Consider the following 21635-nt stretch of genomic DNA (forward strand, 5'->3'; position numbering starts at 1 on the left):
TGAGGGGATACAGGGCTCCTGCAGTGAGTGGACCTAGGATCTGGAAGAACTGAGTTTGCTCCATAAAATGGGGACACTAACACCTGCCTTTGTCTCTGAGGCTTAGTAGCTGTATGACCATGGACAAATCATAAGATCACAAATTTAGAGTTAGAACCTCATCATTTTACAGATGAGGAAACCGAGATTCCAAGTCCAGCTTTGTATCCAGTAAACTAAACCACTTATGTCTCTGAGCTCCACTTCCCTCATCTATAAAATGGGGATGATTTGACTTGGAGTCCCAACCTTAAGAGGTCATTAGTGAGGGTCAACTGCTCTAATGTATGGCAAGCACTTTGCAGATGTGAAAAATGTCAGTTATACTCATTCAGGGTGGTCCTTCTATTGGGCTGACCTTGCACATTGGTCTCCTTTGTCCAGAGGGAGCCACCTTAACAATGGGCCACTGTGAGGGAAGGACCAGCCCCCAGGGAGCTACAAATCCAACGCAAAATAACAGTTAAAAAGTTTCTGAGAAATCAGAGAACTTTGTTGAAGGCCACCTCCCCAGCTCTTTTCAACAGCTCAAAAATGAATACAGTTACCAAAGATTGGTACTGTAACTGGCTCTTAGTGTTACAGCTCCTATCACTCATGGGATGCTTTCTTCAAAGTAACCAGTGTCCAAGATTAGAAATAACTGAAATTGGCTGGGGGCTGCTGGCATCATCAGTGAGAGATCCTTGGTAATGTTTCCAGTGAAGTTCCTTTGTGATGGAACACAGATATTTTATGTAATATAGAAACTCCCATTTGACCACTTCCTTCATACTGAATTCAATTCAATACAACCAGGAAAATCTTGAGAGATTCCCAAATACTTTCATCTCTGAGTAGGACTAAACTGGAACTAGATGGGCTTCCTTTTCTAGAGATGCAGGAATGGTCTGGAATGACTGCGAGGTCAGAGGTTGAGGAGGCTACCTTCCTTGATTCTCTACTAGCAGAAGCAACATGTAGGAGACCATGGCATAGTGGAAAAAGCCACTGGATTGGGTGTCAGAAAACAGGGTTTGAATCCCAAATACATGTCAGTTTTGCAAAAGTTAGCTGCTTAATCACTCTGGGCCTTGATTTCTTCATCTGTAAAATGAAGGGACTATTAGATAATATGATACTGAAGTTCCTTTTCAGTGCTAAAACCTACAAGTCTTTAAAACAGACACTCTTAGTTTTTTTCCTGTGTATCATGCTCCTCTTTGGTAGTCTGGTAAGTCTAGGGACCCCTTCTCAGAATAATATTTTTTAATGCATAAAATGAAATACAAAGAATTACAATTGAAACCAATTATATTGAAATGCAGTTCTCAAAATAGAAAAAAGAAAATCAAAGTCATGGACCCCAGGTTAAGAACCCTTATGGCAATGAAATAATAGAATTTTAGAGGTGAGAGAGAATGATGAGCTAGTTGAACCTCCTCATTTTCTAGCTAAGTTATTTTACACCAAGATCTTAACAGTTTTTTCCCCTGATTGTCTTCACTGTTCCAGACTCATTTCACTGAAAACTCTTTTGTCATTCTATCACTATAGTTCATTTATTGTGGATTGGAGGCAAGGACAGTATTTCCTTTGACTTTCTTTTGGTCTTTTCCAATCATCCCTGCTTAATTTCAGTGGTCCATGGTTAGAATTCTGGATGAGAATCATAGAATTGTCTTTGCTGGAAGGGCCTTGGGAGATTGCCTCATCCTACTCACTAATTTTACAAATGAATAAAATGGTGTTGCTTTATCTCTTAATTTTTGTACCAAAATTTCTAAAATCAAAAGTGACATTCATGACATCTCAGCTAGTTATGCCAAGATACTGTGATGGTCTATCAATTTGATCATCTACCGAAAATACCTGGTAGCTTGTGAAAATACCTTGGAATATGACATAGCGGGAAAATGCTTTACAGGATTTAAAGAGAACTGAATTCTAGCTCCAGCTCTGGGACTCATTAGGTGGGTAGCCTAAAGAAGGTCAATTAAGTTCTTTGAGTCTCTATTTCCTCATTTATAAAGTGAAGAGGGTGGCCAGAGGGTCTCTAATGTCCCTTCTGGCTCTAGCATTTTATAATCTGAAGTTTCTTCTGGCTATAACATTCTGTGTTCTATGTTCTAAGACACAAGGATGGGGAACCTATGGCCTTGAGGTCACATGTGGCTTGAAGCCTCGGGTTCTCCACCCCTTTAAGGTCTCTGTCACCTCTTATATTCTATGGTCTAGGCTTAAAATTGCTTTAAAGGTCTAAACCATTCTGTTCTAAGGGCTTTCTCTGATGTTCTATGTTCTAAAGCCCTTTCAGTTCTAACCATCCTAAGTTTCTAACATTTTTAAGCACTGTGTGTGTCAAGTACATTATTCATTCATTCATTCATTCATTCATTCACTCATCCATCCATCCATCTTTCCATTGAGCTTAATAAGCACCTACTATATGCAAAAGCCTATGCTAGGCATGGGAGGGGATGGATAGTTCAGATATCTCCCTAACAGGCAAGATAACCAATAGATATGGGAGAATCTACAGAATCCTGGCATTATACCTGGAGTAAAGAATCTTAAGAAAGTGATAAGGTCCACTAAAATGATAAAGTGATGCATAGGTAGATGAAGACAGACTAAACTATTAGGAGATCAGAATTTGAGGGTAAATGGTAGCTGGTCTCAAAGTCAGAAAGACCTGAGTTCAAGAACACCAGCTGTGCTACCCTAGGAAAGTCACATAATCTGTTAGAGTTAAGGTTGTCACAGAGAAGGAGCTGATATGGCTGGGTAGAGGATGTTCCTCATGAGAGGAGGAATGAAATGACACGTTTTTAAAAATGGTCATGAAAAGGCAGCTAGGTGGCACAGTGAATGGAGTGCCAGGCCTGGGAAGAATCAAATTCCTGACTTCAAATCCAGCCTCAGACATTCATTAACTGTGTGACTCTGGGCAAATCACTCCACTCTGTTTGCCTCAGTTTCCTCATCTGTCAAATGAGCTGGAGAAAAAAAGCAACCCTTTTTAGTATCTTTGCCAGGAAAACCTCAAATGGGGTCAAGAGGAGTCGAACATGAGTAAAAAAATTATTGAAAAACAAGCGAGTATTTTTATGCAAATTCCTTTTTTTTCTCACCTCCTCTTTTTATTACATCGGGGAACATCATGGTATCAAGGAAAGAACTCTGGACTTGGAGTCAGAAAAAGCATGAGTTTGAATCTCACCACTGACCCTAGTTGGGTGACCCTGGCCAAGTTACTCAATGACTGAGACTCTTTCTTTTTTTTCAATTTTTTTAAATTGAAACTGTTTCTTTGGGATAATAATACCCATTAGTTCCTACTCCACAGGGTCATTATGAGATATTGTACATAAAGTACTTGAAAGCCTGGAAGCTAAATAGAAATGTTGGCTATTTTTCCTTACTTGGGGCTTATTTCCCAAAGGAGAATCACAGGGTCAAAGAATGTGAGCAACTTTATAGTTTTTTGTGTCAGTGACTTTGAAAGTACCACCTCAGTGCTTCCCCTGGAGAAGGGGAAGGCCAGAAACTTAGGATGTATTGGGAGCTTTCCCGGCTCATCATTTTTTTTTAATTTTCTTCCATTCTTGGTGTAACCTGCTCAGTTGTTTCAATTGTGTCTGACTCTTCGTGATCCGATTTTTCTTGGCAGAGACACTGGAGTGGTTTGCCATTACCTTGTCCAGACCATTTTAAAGATGAGAAAACTGAGGCAAACAGGATTAAGTGACTTGCCCAGGGTCACCCAGCTGGGAAGTGTCTGAGGCTGGATTTGAACTCAGAATGAGGAGTCTGATTTCAAGCCCAGTGCTCTAAGCATTATGGCTCCACCTACTTGTCCATTTCCCTCCCCAGGGAGGGACCTGGATGTTCCCATCTATCCCTTACAGTTGTATTCTAAGAGGTAACACTTCATCTGACCTGTGGCTTTGTCACTGCAGGATGTCCGGCGAGTACCTGGGGTGGCCCCTACTATCGTGAGGTCAGCCACAGAGACCAATGAGAAACGCCCATTCATGTGTGCGTATCCAGGCTGTAACAAGAGATACTTTAAACTGTCCCACTTACAGATGCATAGCAGAAAGCATACTGGTAAGTCAATCTCACTCCTTTTCATCTGAGCTCACTCCTAGCTGTTCTCACTCTGAGCTGCTCTGTGTTGGACAGCGACCCCTGGGATTTACCCTAAGAACCTTATGGAAGTATTTCAAACATGGATCCAAGGTGGGTTTAGGGATGGTGGGAAGGAAACAAGGGATTTTTGTAGTGGGAAGTAAGGAGGGTTTTGAGAGGTTTAAGGATGGACTAACAGAGGTGAATGGAGAGAGGAAGAGGTGTTAGATTTAGAGCAAAATGGCACCTTGGAAGCCATCAAATCCAGGAAATAGAGGTACTCAGAGGTTCATTCCTATGACTAGTATCTGAGGTAGGATATGAACTGAGGTCTTCCTGACTCCAGGTCTTGTGCTTTATTCACTTCCCTATACTGCTGTCAGTCCCACTAGAGTAGACTCTTTCCTGGTGCTACTATATCTAAAATATTGTGCGAGGTTCTGAGCCCCATATTTTAGGAGCTGGTAGGGGGAGCAGTGGATTGAGTTCTGGACTGAGAATCAGGAAGACTCATCTTCTTAAGTTCAAATCTGGACTCAGACACTTAGTAGCTGTATGACCCTAGGGAAGTCACTTCACCCTTTTTGCCTTAGTTTCCTCATCCGTAAAATGAGTTGGAGAAAGAAATGGCAAACCACTGCAGGGTCTTTGCCAAGAAAACCCCAAATGGGTTCAACAAAGAATTGGACATGACTGAACAACAAGTTATTTTAGGAAGGTTATAAGCAAGCTGGGGAAAGGAGGAAAAGCAGGATGATGAAAGTCTTTAATTAAGCTCAAGTCATATGAATATCAATCAAAAGAACTAAGGGTATTTAATCTGGAGACGAGACAATGGAGGGAAAGGAGGGAGAGAGTGTTAGTCATCTTGAATTAGTAGAAAGACTGACACGTGGGCAAAGGATTAGTTATTACATTTGTTCTTTCAAATCGAGGAGCAAAGGAGGGGAGGGGAGTTACAGAGAAGTTAATTTAGTCCAGATTTGTGGGGTAGTGGGTAGAATCCTAGACTTGGAATTAGGATGAAGAATCCAGATCCTGCAGCATTGACCTATTAGCTGTATGATCCTGGGCAAGTTGCTTAATTGTAACCTCTCAGCCTCAGTTTCCTTATTTGTAAAATAGGATAAAAATAACGTCTATTTCACAGAGTCCTCACCTCATTGTTGTTCAGTCATTTTTCAGTTAGGTTTGACATTTTGTGACCCCAAAGATACTGGAGTGGTTTGCCATTTCCTTCTCCAGCTCATTTTACAAATGAGGAAACTGAGGCAAAAAGAGTGAGATGACTTGTTCAGAGTAACACAGCTAGTAAGTGTCTTGAGACTAGATTTGAACTGAAAAAGATGAGGCTTCCTGATTCCAGGCTTGGCACTCTAGAGGGATGATCAAGTGAAATAACCCATGTGAAGCTCTTTGCAAACTTTAGAGTGCTATAGAAATGCTAGCTATTATTGCTTTTAAGTCAAACCTTCCTAGGAATTAGTAGAAGTAGAAGTTCTTTCCTTTGAGATTCAGTGAGTCTTTGCTTCCCACTGGCCCACTCCTTCTTTGAGGGACCAACATTTTGGTCACAGCTGAGGAGCAAAGAAGAAATGAGAGGTAGCAAAGAGAAATTCTGCTTTGCAAGCTAGTAGAAATTTTGAGTGGGCTGAGAAGGGTAGAGTGTTTGGGAAATCTTTTCATTTTTTAAAAATTCTCTTTAAAAGAGGCTACGTGACAATCTAGCACAATCCCAGTTGATGGGAATGCAGTGCTTCTGAGGCCAAGGTCATGTTTTCCCTGGTGTAAAGGCCAGTTGGCTCTGTTCTCCTCATGGTCACAGACACTCTTGGACTAGTTTGTGACCTGGCATTTCATAAATGTGGGGTGTTGGTCTACAGGGATGTTGGATGTGTCAACAGGCTTCAGAGCACCCCTTCCCATTCCTTAGCAGATGTGCACATGTGGTGGAAGTAGTCAAAATCTCCCCCAACAATGAAAACATAATTAAGGGCCCACAGTCTACTGGTCAGTAACATCATCTCCATCTGGGAAGAAAAGTTTCAGTATTGCTATTATAACGATGATGATGGCGATGATGAGGATGGCGATGATGAGGATGGTGATGATGATGATGGTGATGTTGAGGATGATGATGATGATGATGGCGATGATGATGAAATTCCCTTCTGCTGGGAAACAGAAAACAAAGCTGGTCATGCACCCCTCTTCCCCCTAAATCCTCAGGGGTTCATTTATTTATTCAACAATCATTTATTTGGGGTATCCTATGTTCCTGGCACTCTACTAGATGCAAGGGATAAAAAAAATGAAGATAAGAGGCCTTTCCCAAGCACCCTTAATGCTAGAGCTTTCCCTCCATTGATAATCACCAATTTATCCTGTCTACAATCTTATTTGTACTTTCTTGTTTGCATGTGCTCCCCCTCATAACATTGTAATCTTGAGGGTGGGGACTGTCTTTTGCCTTTTTTTGTATCTCCAGCCCTTAGCATACTGCCTTTCACATAGTTGACAATAAATATTTGTTGACCACTTGAATAACTGCCCTCCAGGAGCTTAGATTTTAGGGGAGGGAACAATATGTACATAAGTAAATCAATATCAAATATATAGAAACCATGGCAAAATGATTTTGAGGGAGGGGTAGAGTGACCTAACTATTGCAGTAATCAGGAAAGTCTTCATGGAGGAGGAGCCACCGGAATTGAGCCTTGAAAGAAATAAGGGATGATATAAGAGGCCGAGGTGAGGAGGGAGCACATTCTGAATGTGGGGACCGTTTGTGCAAGGGCATTTTTGGCTACTGTCAAAGTTCGCATTCCTTTGCTTGGCCTTTAAGGCCTTCCACAATCTCCCATCTACTTTCCTGCCCTGATTTCAAATTATCCCCCTTCAATCACACTATACTCCAGCTAAACTGAACATTTCTCTGCCTCCCAAACACAGATTGTGCTCTTGTGCCCTCTCTGCTTTTGGTAACATCATTTTCTGGGAATGCCCTCCCCTTCTTTGCCTACTGAATTCCCACTTGGCCTTTATAGCCCTGAGCAAATACTGCCTCTTTCCAGAAGCCATCTATGATCTGCCTGGTCATTAAGGATCTCTCTTTTCCTTCCTCAAAGACCTCCATAATAAACTTAGATAATGCTATATGCACCCACATCTTACCCCGCAGAAGGCTATCACTTAGACCCAAGAGAGAAAGAACTATATCTTATCTAAAAATTGTCTTTCCCCCCAAGTGCCCAACATAGACACTTATACCCACACGTAAGAGATGTATTCATTGAATAAATGGATCTATTCTAGACCTTTGATCACTCAATTCTTCATAATTAAACTTGTTAATTGCATTTGAGAAATGTTAACTCATGTACAAACCCAAATTAATGTTAACATTGGCAAATATTTAAGGATATTTAAGGATAAAGATTAGAAAAATGATGATACAGTAAATTTTCACATAATACAGAAGATGGTGTTTCCTTTCAAAACAATTGGAAATGGAGAATAATTTTTAAAGATGTTTTATTTATGCCTTTTGATGTTAGTCATTTCTTTTTTAAATTAAATTTTAAAAATTATCTTCCCCCACCCTTCTTCCCACCTCTCACTGATGGATTAGAAAAAAAAATAAAGCCTATGTGATAAACATGCATAGTCAAGTGAAACAAACTCCAGAGTGGACCATGTCTAAAAAAAGTCTGTCTCATTCTGCATCTTGAGTCTGTCACTCCACCAGAAGTAGGGTGGCATACTTCAGTCAGTCAGTTTGCAATATTTCCCTTCCCCATTGAGTTTTACCTTGTAACAAAGGAAAACAGTGCAGTACAAACAACCTATCCAGTGATCTTCCCTGATTGTGCATGCAGTATCACTCACCCAGAGCCTCCCACCTCTCTCCTGAGATAAGTGGGTTTAGTGACCAAGTATCATTAGTTATCAGTGACAGTTGGAGCTCAAGAGACTTGGATGCTCCCTTATTGCCTCTAGGATTAACCATAAGCTCCTCTGTCTAGAATTGAAAGCTCTCCATGGATTGGCTCCAACCTGCTTCTCCAGCTTCATTCTCCACATCGTTCTTCTTCCTTTCTGTGGTCCAGTCAAGCTGGTCTTCGTAGCATCCCTCACACACATCTCCATGCCTTGACCCAGCCTGTCCACCAGGCCTTCTCTTTGAATCTCTTCTTTCCTTTGGGGTTTAACTGAAGTGCCCTCCTCTTACAAGGGGCTTGGTGACTCATTCAACTGTGGATGTCTCCTCCCACAAAGTACTTTTGCATATATTATGCATATATAGCTCCTTGTACATAACATATATCCACTTACATTGGTACATGGTGATGCAGCAGATCTCTGAGCCTGGAGTCAGGAGGACCTGAGTTCAAACCTTGGCTCAGATACTTACTAGCTGTATGACCTTGAACAAGTCATTTAGCCTCTGTTTGCCTCAGTTTCCACAACTGTAAAATGGGGATAATGCATCCATCTTCCAGGGTTGTTGTGAGGATTGGATGAGAACGTTTGTTAAAAACATGAAAAAAAGAAAGAAAAGCACTCAGCACAGTGCCTGCCACGTAGTAGCCGCCATCTCAGTGTTTATTCTCTTTCCCTTTCTCCTTTGTTTCCCTGGATAGAATGAGTATAAGCTTCTTGAGGACAGGTACTATTTTATCTTTGTATTGTCAGTGCCTAACAGAATATCTTGCACACAGTGCTTAATAAATGCTTATTGGACAATTGATCTTCAAGAAAAAATCCATATACATGTATATGTATACATATGTCTTCATGCATACATATATACACACATATAGGTCTATTATATATATATATATCTACACACACACACACACACACATACAGGTACACGCACACATATGCATCAAGGCAGGTAGAGTGGTATGGGGGATTGTGGCTAGCCTTGAAGCTAGGAAAACCTGAGTTTATGTCCAGCCAGTCAGTCACTATGTGCCAGGCACTATGGTACACCTCTGATACATACTGATAGTGGAATCTTGAGTCAGTCACTTAACTTTCTCTCAATGGCCTTGGCAGCTTTCTCAGACTATAGATTGTGGAAGAGGGGCTATCTTGCATTGGTAGAGGGAGTTTCCTCATTTGGGAGGTCCTCATCCCAAAGAAATCACAGGTCCTGTCCCTATCTCTGTCCTACATGCCAAGATGCTATTGGCCAGCTGGGATGTTGAAAAGCAGAAGTTCTTCATCATTTCTCTTCTTGGTCAGTGCCTTGCACATAGTAGGGTGTTTGATAAATGTTTATTTACTGATTGGCTTTTTGTGTCATGGCCCCCTTTGGCAGTACGGTGAAGCCTATGAATGCCTTCTCAGAATAAGATTCTAAATTAACGTTAGAAGTCGGTGAAAATATAGTTGTAATTTCTTTCCTCTGTTCGATCCCACAACCCCCCTGAAATCTATGCATAGGACTTCTGGGGGTCCATGAATGCCAGGTTCAGAACCCTCCTTGTAGAGGGATGTCTGCTTGAGTTAAGGGCTGATCAAAATGAGCTGCAAGGTCCATTCTAGCTCTCAGATTCCATGATTCTATGATCTTGTTACTATAGTGAGCAACTTTCCCTCCCCATAACTAATTTTTAAAAAATGCTGTTGGGACATTTATAGCCTCCTGGAAAATCCTAGACGCACAGAAGTAGTCAAAGTTGTGGACATATCCTACTCCAGCTAGACCTGGGGATTCCACAGAGAAGCCAGGAAGTCCCTGTGGTCACTGAGCTGGCCTCTCCAGCTTTGTTCCCAACATTAGTGGTTTTTCTAGGCAAGGGGCTTCACTTACTGAGGCCAGACCTTGAAAAGCAATTTCACAATCCAGGCATCTAATCTTCCCGTTTAAGAAGCAGCCAACATTTTTTCATAATAATAACTATCATTTTAATGGCACTTTAAGGATTTTTAAATAAGTTGACATATATTATCTTATTTGATCTACTCAACAACTCTTTGAGGTGGGTGATATAATTGTTCTATTTTAAAGATTGGGAAACTGAGGCTGTGAGAGATTAAGTGATTTGCCCACGGGCATACAGTTAGGAATCTGTATCAGGCTGGGTTCTCCTGACTACAAATACAACACTCTTGTAGGGATGCAGCGTATCATGTGGATAGTACGATGGAGTACACAAGGCCTGAGATCAAATCCTGTCTCAGATCCTTGCTAGCTATGTTGTGATCCTGAGCAAGTCACTTCATGATCTCAGTCTCAGTTTCCTCACGTGTAAAAATGGGACTAATTATATCATTTTCCACTCGAGATTTGAAGGATCACGTGAGATACGTTAAGATCTGCACCTTAGAAAGCTGAATAAATGTCAACTGTTACTATGGGAGGACTCAGAGGGGGAGTTCTCAACCTTTTTTGTGTCCTGGACCCCACGGGCAGTCTGGGGAAGCTTATACACCATGCCCTCCTCCCCCAAATACTGGCTTTCAAATGCATAAAATAAAATGCATGGGTTGCAAAGGAAACCAGTTACATAGATATACAGTTATCAATGGAGATGTTTTAAGAGTTTATAGACAAACTTAAGAACCCCTTCTCTTGGATTTTGTCAATGTGGGTATTCCCACCATCGGTGGTGGAAGGACAGAATAAGCGTTTATATAACATCTGCTATGTGCCAGCACTCTGCTAAAGGTGTTGATAAGTATTATCTCATTGGATGCTCACAAACACCCTGTGAGGTAAATGCTGTTATATTCCTGTTTTTACAGTTGAGGAAACTGAGGCTGGCAGTGGTTAACTGACTTGCCCAGGGTCATCCAGCTGGCAAGTGTCCGAGGATAGAGATCTCAAATCAGAGGACCCAGGTTCAAATCCTACCTGTTGTCTTCTCAAGCTCTCAGTTTCCCCATCTGAAAAATGAGAAAGTTGGATTAGATAACCTCTGGGATCTCTTCCAGCTTTCTACCTATGATCTTTTAGTCAAATGAGATAATGTTTCTAAAGCCCTTATAATAGTGCTTGGCACATAGTAGGTACTTAATAAATGCTTGTTCCCTTTACTCTCCGCTTCAGTCCCAACCCCTTTACAATTTATTAAACCATTTTTATAAGTTTTGTGGATGAAATCAATCAACCAGCAATCAATTGGCATTGATTAAGCAACTACTATATGCCAAGGATTGTGCTAGGCTCTAGGGATGTAAATATAGAAGTGATACAGCTTCTGACCTCCAGAAGCTGACAGGCTACTTGGGATTGGTGGTGGTGGTTATAATGAGTTCACATTTAAGTCGATTCAGTACAAACTTCTTGTATGTGTCTTGTGTGAACCTAGATATTTACATATTGTCTTGCCTTCCCCATTTTTAGAATATATGCGCCTTGAGAGTTGGGACTGTTTTGGTTTTTCAAATTTTGTTTTTCTGTATACACCCAGTGCTTAGCACAGCATCCCTTACATCATATGTGTTTAACAAATGTTTGCTGACTGAGTGGCACATAGTAGGCACTCAGTAAATACTTATTGAACTGAATTGATTCCAACATCTTAGTTTCCCATAATACATGATGCTGGATTTGTCATCCAGGATTGGTTCCAAAAATGGAGATTTAATATTACCCATAAGAGAAGCTCTTCTTGTTTCTCTTTGGTATTCTCCATTCTCAATGGAGGCAGAGTTGTCCTTTGTCTCTCTGCTTCCCATGTCCAATATTATTTTTCATGTGTTACCTGTGTCCTCTTTAAGGTGAGAAACCCTACCAGTGTGACTTCAAGGACTGTGAGCGGCGATTCTCTCGGTCGGACCAACTCAAAAGACACCAAAGGAGACACACAGGTTTGTAGGTCCAGCTCTTGACAGGAAGTGAATATTTTCTTGGCTTTCATTAATGCTGAATACTGCTAGTTGGAATTAGGTCATGAGTCACTCTTCTGTTTAATATTTCCATGAAACTTCTCATCTCTGTTGACTTTCTGCTTCAAACAAAGAAAACCAAGATATCATTTTAATCACCCCAAACCACAGAATAATAGTCCTATTAGCAGTCATCTGGAAGTAATGAGTCAGACAGGGAGAGTTAGAGAGATAGACAGAGACAGAGAGAGATAAACAGAGATTGAGAGAGACAGAGAGAGATAGAAAGATACAGAGAGAGACAAAGAGAGAAAGGTTTTAGAGATGAGAAATTTGCCACCTTCCAAACTGACTCTGAAGGTATATTTCAGTTCTTTTGGAGTTAGGAAGAAGCTGAACATTTCTGGTGGAGAACCTAGCTCCCAACACAGAAGAAGGCTGGTGTGAAGAGCCATTTGTTTCTTGAGTTTGGGATAAATAGTAGCTATTAATTCTAGTACCTGTTGGAAGTCTCTTGGTGGGGACACACCTAACGTCCTTGCGCTCTCCACCCAAGGTTTTCCAGTTTGGGACTAGACTCTCTCTATCTGTTTAGGTGTGAAACCATTCCAGTGTAAAACCTGTCAGAGAAAGTTCTCCCGGTCCGACCACCTGAAGACTCACACCAGGACTCATACAGGTAAAACAAGTGCGTAAAACTTTTCTTCACATTTATTTTTCATTGTTTTCTTGATGTATATGTGGAATGAAGTTGCTTGTCATGAAAAAGGACCCAAACCCAGGCAGGTCTAATCTAACCCAAGGAAAAGGACAATTCATTGAAATGTTCAAGGAAAGAAAAAAGCAAAGAGAATAGGCAGAGATAAGAACCTTTGTTTCCTATCCGACATGTTTAAAAATCAATTATCTTTGAAGAGGTAGAAGAGATCCTTGTTCAGAATCAGATTTTATCCCCTATGAAATTTTTAGGCAATGACCAGCTTCAGTGGAAAAGCAGCATGCCTCAAACCCCCCAAATAACTACTCTTTATAGATCTCATTAAGGTCATTCTCTTTCAGGAGAGATGAGCCACCTTGGCCAATTTCAGAGATCTTGTAACCACTGCCCTGGTGCAAGGAATAATTAATTCTCCCAGGCTGATGGAGCATGTTTGATAGAATCATAGCATGTTAGAGCACAAAAATACCTTAGAGGTCACTTCACCGATGAGAACTGAGGTCCAGAGGAGTTAAGTGTTTTCCCGAAGGTCAGGGTAGATAGTGGTGGAACTCGAGTTGGGACAGTTCAGATCTTGGTCCTCGCTGTGTGATGCTAGTCTAGGCTTTTTTCCCTCAGAGACTTGGTTTCTCTTGTCTGATAAAATGGGAGGAATAATTCAAAAACTGCATACCCTCTTCAGAGTTGTTGGCAGGAAAATGTATCGTAAACCTTAGAGTACAATGGAAATGGGAGGCGACAGCACAGACCATGGGATCCTAGAACTAATAGGGATCTCAAAGGTCACCTAGTCCAGCCTCCTCATTTTATAGATGAGGACACGGCCTCTAGAGGCGAAAGAACTTGTCTGAGGTTACACAGCCACTAAGTGTCAGAGCTAGGACTGGAACCCAAATGTGCTCATTTGAGGCCCATTGTTCTTTCTGTACCATGACCCAAGGGCCAAGAACATGGCCTTTTATATTATTCCTTGTATTCCATCAAAAGGAATGCTTTTCCCAAACCAGCATGTGTGTGTTTTGTCCTGCTTTCCTGTCGAAACAATAATGATAGCACTTCTTTTGGGAAAGGAAGGGAGGGGAATAAACATGACAAAAGCACCTACTCTGTGCCAGGCACCGTGTGACGTATTCTGTAGACAGTATCTCCTTTGCTCCTCACAGCAGTCTTGTGAGGCAGGTGCTGTTATTATTATCCTCATTTTACAGATGAGGAAAATGAGGGAAGCACAGGTTAAGTGACTTGCCCAGGGTCACATAGCTATGAAGAGTCTGAGTCTCAATTTGAACTCGGGTTTTCCTGACTCTAGACCCAGAGCTCTGTCCACTGTGTCACCTAGCTACCTTTCCGTTAGTATTGTGTGTCACGATTCTCATACATGATCTCACACAATCCATGTTACTGTCTTTAGCTGCTCACCTAGAAATGCACACGGAGTCTGAGTCTCCCCTCTACAAAGGCAAGAGAGTGAGGACTGGCTTTGGCAGAGAAGGGGCAGAGACATCTCTGCCTTCCACAGAGATGCTTAGGGATCACAGGGTCGTAGGAGTTAGAACTGGAAGGAGCCTTCAAAACCATTCTGTCCATCCCCCTCATTTTATGGAAAGTCTAAAGAAGGAAAATGATGTCCCTAATTACCCAGAAGGCCTCTCTCTTTTACTTGTTTCCTATGTCATCCTTCTTGGTATAAGGATATATGTGCAGACTCAGATTGCCCTGGCCTCGCAGAGAGTCACCAAGGACAGTGTCCAACAGCATGTATCCTACGTTTCACTTGGCTACTCTTTGTATACCTATAGGGTATTCCAAAAGTCTTAGTGAAATTTTAAGTTTCAATAACTTAAAATAATTGCACTAAGATTTCTGGGATACCTTGTATATTTGGGGCAGTTTCTTCTTCTTCTGGATATATTCCCATATGGTGGGAGAGAACTCAGCATGGCAGGGAAAAGGAAAATTTCCCAGATGCCTTTGGAAAATGCACCTGTGCTTGATAATTAAGTTGATAATTTCATTTGAAAATAGCCTGAGCCAGTGAGATAGTTGACATCAACAGGAATTCCTTTTGTGATCCAAAAAGAATAATTTACTTAGCTGCATTTTTGCCATGTTGAAAGGGGTGAAAAGTTGAAGCAAAAGTTGATAAGGCTGTAGAATAGAGCAGTGATTGGTGTTCTCTTTCTGCTTGTATTCACATCCAGTTTCCAGAGCTGAATTCCACCTTCCACCTCCCAAATATAACAAAATCTAATGCACCAAATGAGTGTTTTAGTAGTTAGGAAGAATTAATAAACTTTTCCAAAGTTTATTTTACTCCTCCCATGAGTAGTCATGAAGTTGTCTGTAGTAACCACAAGCCCTTAAAAAATCATATTCAAGGGACTGTTGCCATTAGGAATGGTAATATGATGATCCCAGATGTCCCCTCTAAGGCAGGCAACATGAATGATGCTCACAGGGAGTACTAGGGCAGCTGGTGGCCTTCCAAGGTCCTTCCGATGGTTTATAGAATGATTTCTGTAGCATTCGTATTAATCGCAGAGTCACAGTCTATTCTTCTGTTTCTGGCAAGGCATGTGAGAGTTTTTAGAAACTGGAAAATAAAGGATTTCATTGTTCTTATGTAGCCTATCTTTTGGATGGTCATGCTGAGATGAGATCGCTTTAGTTGAGAGATGTTGATCTAGAGAGTTTGAGGCAAAGCTTGATAAGCAAGACTTCAACTGTGCAGAACTAACACCTAGAACCCTCAAGATCACTGATACTCCTTTTTCTGGCTGGAAGAGTTAAATGTTTGCCCAGCCTGTGTAACTCTTCTCTGTATATTCCTATCCATCATTCATGGTGGTTTGTCCAACCTTATAAGGGACTTTTATTTATCTTGTGACAGAAGGAGATGCCGCTGTAATCATGTAGGCTATCCGTAGGTCATCCTCTGCTCTCTCCATGAAGCTAACTCTGAGGATGGAGCTTTTGAGACTTTTCTATTGCTAAATCCCATGCATTTACAAATATGTATCCACTAGGGGGCTAGTAGGGCCTACAAACACCTCAGTCCAGGCCTGTTCCTCCCAAACTGTCTTCTCTTTCATGCCCTGGAAAGTTCTCAGTTACCAAGGGAAGATGCTCATTATACTGTGCTTACTGATGCAGGAAAGCAAACTAGTGGTTCTTATAAAGTTTTTTTTTCAAGTTTAAAAATAAAGTTTCCTTCTTCAGATATGAGTTGGCATAGAATCATCACCCCTAAGGTTCCTCCAGTCTCAAGGATCCTCGTAATCAGGGGATGAAACAAAAAAAATATATTTTCTATTTACATAGGAGTGAACCAAAAGATTCTATTTACCCAACCTTCCCTATTCCTCAAGTCCTCTGACTGATTAATATTTTATTTTGTTACCTTTGGTTTTTAGGGACTTGATCAGCATTTAATTAAATGTCAAAGGGTAGGAACTAACGGACCCTTCCATATAAATTGTCAATTAAAATATTCCAATTCCTGTATTTCTTCTACAGCAGGGGTTCTTAACTGGGGGCCTGTGACCTTTTTTTATTTTGCTTATTATACTTCAATCTATTTGATTTCCTTTGTAAAGCTATGCTATTTTATTTTATGCCTTTATGAGCATGATTCTGAGAGGGGTTCTACAGGCTTTATCAGACTCTACAAATACAAAGAAGGTTAAGAACCCTAGAAGCCTCTTTCAGTCTCTGCATTTTAAGAATCTCTTTAGAAAGCACTTAAGAGAATCTCGGAGATGGGAAGAGCCTCAGAGATCATCTGCTTGAACCCCCACCTTAATAAGATCCTCCTCTACTTTATCCCTGAGAGGTAGCCATCTGACCTCCTGGGACAGAGTTGAACCAGCTCATTCCAGCTTTGGATAGATCGAAGTCCCGTTGTTGGAAGTGTCTCCTTATATTGAGCTGAAATTCACTTCTATTTCTTCTCTTGGTCCTACTTCTGAACTCTAAGACAAAGCAAAACTTTTCTCCCTTTCCCACGAAAACTCAAGCATTTGTAAACAGAGAGTATGTACCCCCTAAGTCTTCTGTTTTACAGGGTAAATATCACCAGTGTGGTGCAATGGAAAGAATGCTGGATTTGGAGTCAGAGGACCTGGGTTCGAATCCCAGCTCTGCTGCTTACTACCTGTGTAACCTTGGGCAAGTTACCTCACTTCCTTGGGCCTCAGTTTCTTCATCTGTAAAATGAGGGAGGGGGGTTGGACTAGATAAGCCTGAGGTGCAGGTCTAAGTCTATGTCCTGTGATCACAATTCCTTCCATCTGTTCTCATATGGCCTGGCTTCCAGTCCTGACACCTCCTGGATTACCCAGTCCCAGGACTGAACACGTCTGATCAAGGCAGAGGACAGGATGGTGCCATCACCTTCCCAGGCCTGGATACCTTATTTCTGTGACTGTGGCTTTAGGGCCATGTCACTTTTCTGCTTCATATTAAGCTCGCTTTTTTTTCAGGAAAAGAGTCCAAACTAATTTCGAGACTCAAAATCACAGAACTTCAGAGCTGGAAGGGACCTCAGCGGCCATGTAGCATCTCATGTAGCGTCCAAGGATCAGTGATCTACTCTTTTTTGTGTCCAGTGACAGTGGATAGAAATGCAATTGATGCTTATTCTGTGAATGATACTTGACAACGTGGTGCAAGATGGTCATCCAGCTTTTCCTTGAAGAGCTTTACTGAGAGCATGCCCACTAGTGGGCTTCATGGTGCAATTGGGGAGAATGGAGTATTTAGAGTCGAAGAAGTAAATTAAAATCCCAGCTTGGGTACTAATTACCTATGTGAGTGTAGGCAAGTAATCTCATTTAAAATGAGGGGGTTGGAGTATATCGCTATGAGAAACATGGTGGTGTGGTGGAAAGAGCTCTAAAGTTAAAGGACCTGAGTTCAAATCCAGCCATGGACATTTGCTACCTCTGTGACCTTAAACAAGTCACAGCCTTCTTAGCCTTCAATGACCTCATCTGTGAAAGGAGGGGTTTGGACTTCAACCTGTGTAAGGGTCCCTTCCAGCTCCAAGTCATTTCCGTCCCCCAAGACTCAGTTTCCTCATCTGTAACATGAGAGCATTGGACTAGCTGGCCTCTCAGGTCCCTTCTGGCCCTAAATCCTGTGATCCGATGACTTCCCATGGCAGCTCCTTCTGCTCCTTTATCATGACTTAACCCATGCCTTTGATCCTGGGTGTGTCTTTGGTACTGTGCATGTGCCCGTTTCCTCAGCTGCCCGTGCCCCTGATCATTTCTTCTCTTAACAGGTGAAAAGCCCTTCAGCTGCCGGTGGCCCAGTTGTCAGAAAAAATTTGCCCGCTCAGATGAGTTAGTGCGTCACCACAACATGCATCAAAGGAACATGACCAAGCTCCAGCTGACACTTTAAAGGATCAAGTTCAAGGATGCGTCCATCTCCCGGGCAGGATGTTCTGCGAATCACTGTGGAATTGGGCTTTAAACTCATCCTCAGCCACCTTTACGATAAGGAAACCACAACTGACTGTGAAGACAAGTTAACCTGTTCAGATGGAACCAGTTCCAGGTTTGTCAGGCAGCAGGGTGGCCTCCATTTTCCCATCTCTTCATTCACTCCCCAGGGCTCAATGTCCCAGTTTCAGTAAGATCTGAATCATCTCGCACCTGGGGTTCTCACTGTGAAAGAGAGTTGTTCTTACCCCCTTCTCCAAAGTTCCAAAGAAACCTTGAGTTTCTCTTGGGATGGATTCATGACACTATTTTCTGTTGTGGAATATTTATAGGCTGGGGCATGTCTATGTGTCTGCTAATGTAAACTTTGTCACGGTTTCCATTTACTAACAGTGAGACATAAATCAGAAAACCAGGGCGTTTGGGGGTGGGTGGGTTTCTCACACAGCATTCCCTGGGGTCAAGCGTGATTCTAACCTGGAGGGCAGGAAAGTCTCCTCTACCAGTTCACTTAAAGAAAAAAAAATCCTTGTTTATAAAGCAGCTAAAAAAAAAATCAGAACTAATCAGTACCTCTGTAGCAAAATTCAAAAGAATTTTTACCAGTAAATTAACTTGTTTTTAATATTGTTATAGCGATCTGAAGAAACTGTTCTGTGGAGCTGAAATTTTATTATTGTTATTTTTATTGTTATTTTGGTATGAATTACAGCTTATTTTTAGAGATGCTCACTTCTCCTCATGTTAGAGAAACGAGAAATTGTTCTAATCATTCAGGACTTTATTGTGATGGCGAGACCACACTGGTTATGTGGCGAGACCACACTGGTTATGTGGTTGCAAAGTTGTAAAAATTGAGATGGAACTAAGAGAAAAGGGGGGCTGGTCCAGGATCTCCATGGAGAAATTGTTTCTAAATAACTTAAAAAGACTCTGGGTCTAAAAGAATATGTGGGGCGGGGGGGAAGGGAAGAGACTCATCAGTGTGAGAAAAATATATTGTTGGGGGAGGGTCTTTTCTGTTGCTCTGTTTTGAGGGAGGGAGTTTATTATTGACTGTGGCTTGAAATGATTGTGTAATTATCTATCTGATAATGCATTGTTCTTAGCCAATTAAAATTAGAAAGTGTATAAATACTAGATGCCTCACTGTTCAGATGTTACTGTTTTAACATATTGATGATGATAATGATGATGATGATAACACGTAAGAATGTAATCTGCATTTTTCACCTTCAATTTCAATTAAAACCCATTCGAAAAGGAAACACGTGAGATTCCAACATCTGCCTTCTGTTGCAACTGGTAGTAGATTACAAATGTTTTTGCCCAGTTGGGCCTAATTCCTTCCTTCTTTCCTTCCTTCCTTCCTTCCTTCCTTCCTTCCTTCCTTCCTTCCTTCCTTCCTTCCTTCCTTCCTTCCTTCCTTCCTTCCTTCTTTCCTCTCTCTGTCTCTCTTTCTCTGTCTCTCTCTGTGTCTCTGTCTGTCTGTCTGTCTGTCTGTCTGTCTGTCTCTCTCTCTCTCTCTCTCTCTCTCTCTCTCTCTCTCTCTCTCTCTCTCTCTCTCTCGGCATGATGACCACTACTTAACCTGCTTAGGTCCTGACCACAATTTATCCATCTTCATTCAGAATTGTCCCAGCAAGGGGAAAAAATACCAACAGTGTTTGATTTCACATGGTGTTATAAAGCAGTCATGCTGTTCTTCTGGGGCAGGAGTTATGGCTGGGGATGGGCTCTGTGTGTTCACTGGGATGAGGGGTGGAATGGGTAGAAGTTAGGGTTATAGAGCAACCTTTAAGTTACTTTTGTTTAGTGGATCACCATGGAAGCCATCACCTCTCGTTCCAGGTCAGCCCATGAAAATGAAGCCCTTAAGTGGTGACCAGCCTTTCTGAGCTGTTCACACACATCCCCTTGAGCTAAGGAGCTGATACAGTGGACACCATGTACAACTTAATTTATGGCCATAGTTTCTTTAAATGCCTTCACAGGTTGGAAACCACTCAGTCTTTCCAAGACAGCCATGCATGAAATGGAAGCCTGACGCTGGCAGTAAACTATGTCTGCCATTGCAAATAAACACACAGATTTGTGGTTACCTAAAGTGGTATCTTTGAGTCTGCATGAATTCTCTGTTCCTTTTATTCTTTAAAGGTGTATTTTAGCCAGCCCCAGAGAGGTATTTTCTGTATTGAATTCTGGCTGTAACCTGGGACAACATAACAATCAATGGGTCATCCACCCCACCATCACTTTCTTTTTTCAGATGGCTGTTGCATCACTGTTAATTTTAGCTGAGTTAGTGACTCATTGGTATCTTGCATTTTTATCTTTTCCTGCCAGAAGACAGCACTTCTCTGGAGAAGCTCAGAATAAGTATGGCACACATCAGATGTGGAGAGCTTTCCAGATTTGGGGAAAAAACCCTAAGACAAAACCACTTAGCTCTGAGCTCTTAATAAAAGTTGGGTTCATTAAGGCTGGCCAAAAGAGGAGTATTAGCATCTTAGAGAGTTTCTAATCCAAGCCCCACTCCAATGAATACAAAGCTAGTTTTCTCACGATCACCCATGTATTAAAGAGCTGATAGGGTATTCAGACCCAGGTCTCCTGACTCAAGGTCCAACATTCTTTTTGTCACAAACCTATTGGTATTTTCTGCTCCTCAGAGTGTCCACTTACCTCTAAACACAAACAGGTAGCATTTACCTAGCACTCTGAGGGTTGCAAAGCACTTTACATATATCTATATCTCATTTAATTATCATAACAACTCTGTGTGATTGTTTTCCTCACATTATAGCTGAAGAAAGTGAGTCTGAGAGAGGATAAGTGACTTGTTCTGGGTCACTTAGAGCTAGTAAGTAATAGCACAGTTACTTGTAGCTAGTAAATAAGTGAGACAGAATTTGAACTCAAGTCTTCCTGATTCCATGTCCAATACTCTATTCACTGTGTCACCTGGATGCCTCTTCAATCTGCCTGAAGGTCTTTTCTCACAAGTTCCAATCCCTCCTTTTTTAAGGCACTGGAAGGCACAAATGCTATTCTGAAATGACAAACCAGAGTAGAACCAGAGTAAAGGGATCCTAGGGAGGCACAGCTGGTGATTATCACAGGTGAGATTTAAATCCAGATCTTTCTGCCTTCAAGTTCAGCATTCTATCTGTTATGTCATGCTGCCATCAAAAGTATAGTTCCAAAAATCCTGCTTGGAGCAAGGGTTCTGATCCCCTTAGAATGACTGAAGATTTATTGCCTAAAAGGCAGGGTCTCCATCTACCACTAAAGAATCTATTATAGGGTCATATAAACAATGGACCCCAAGAACTCTGAGTGAACTGAATGACAGACTGCATATGGATTGATTTGTTACTATTTTTGTGCACAGTCCTGCATGCTAGGTACCATATTAAGTGCCAGGAAGATAGTGTGGTTTTTTTCTGTTTCCTTTTAAAAATAACTCCTTG

General features: G+C 41.5%; 1 protein-coding gene across 5 annotated transcripts in view; it reads left to right on the forward strand.

Annotated features, from left to right (window-relative positions):
• WT1 (WT1 transcription factor) overlaps positions 1-19430 on the forward strand; it is a 63579-nt gene extending 44149 nt beyond the window's left edge. For 3 of the 5 annotated variants that reach the window (XM_072619238.1, XM_072619240.1, XM_072619242.1), the window contains 4 exons: positions 3981-4131; positions 11890-11979; positions 12593-12685; positions 18000-19430. In XM_072619238.1, the coding sequence (XP_072475339.1) occupies positions 3981-4131; positions 11890-11979; positions 12593-12685; positions 18000-18121 (456 nt within the window). In that variant the 3' untranslated portion in view covers positions 18122-19430. The remainder of the gene's footprint in view (positions 1-3980; positions 4132-11889; positions 11980-12592; positions 12686-17999) is intronic. The other 2 variants (XM_072619239.1, XM_072619241.1) reach the window with 1 other exon arrangement.
• Positions 19431-21635: the final 2205 nt, after the last annotated feature.

The sequence above is a fragment of the Notamacropus eugenii genome, chromosome 6, assembly GCF_028372415.1.
Source record: "Notamacropus eugenii isolate mMacEug1 chromosome 6, mMacEug1.pri_v2, whole genome shotgun sequence".
NCBI lineage: Eukaryota > Metazoa > Chordata > Mammalia > Diprotodontia > Macropodidae > Notamacropus > Notamacropus eugenii.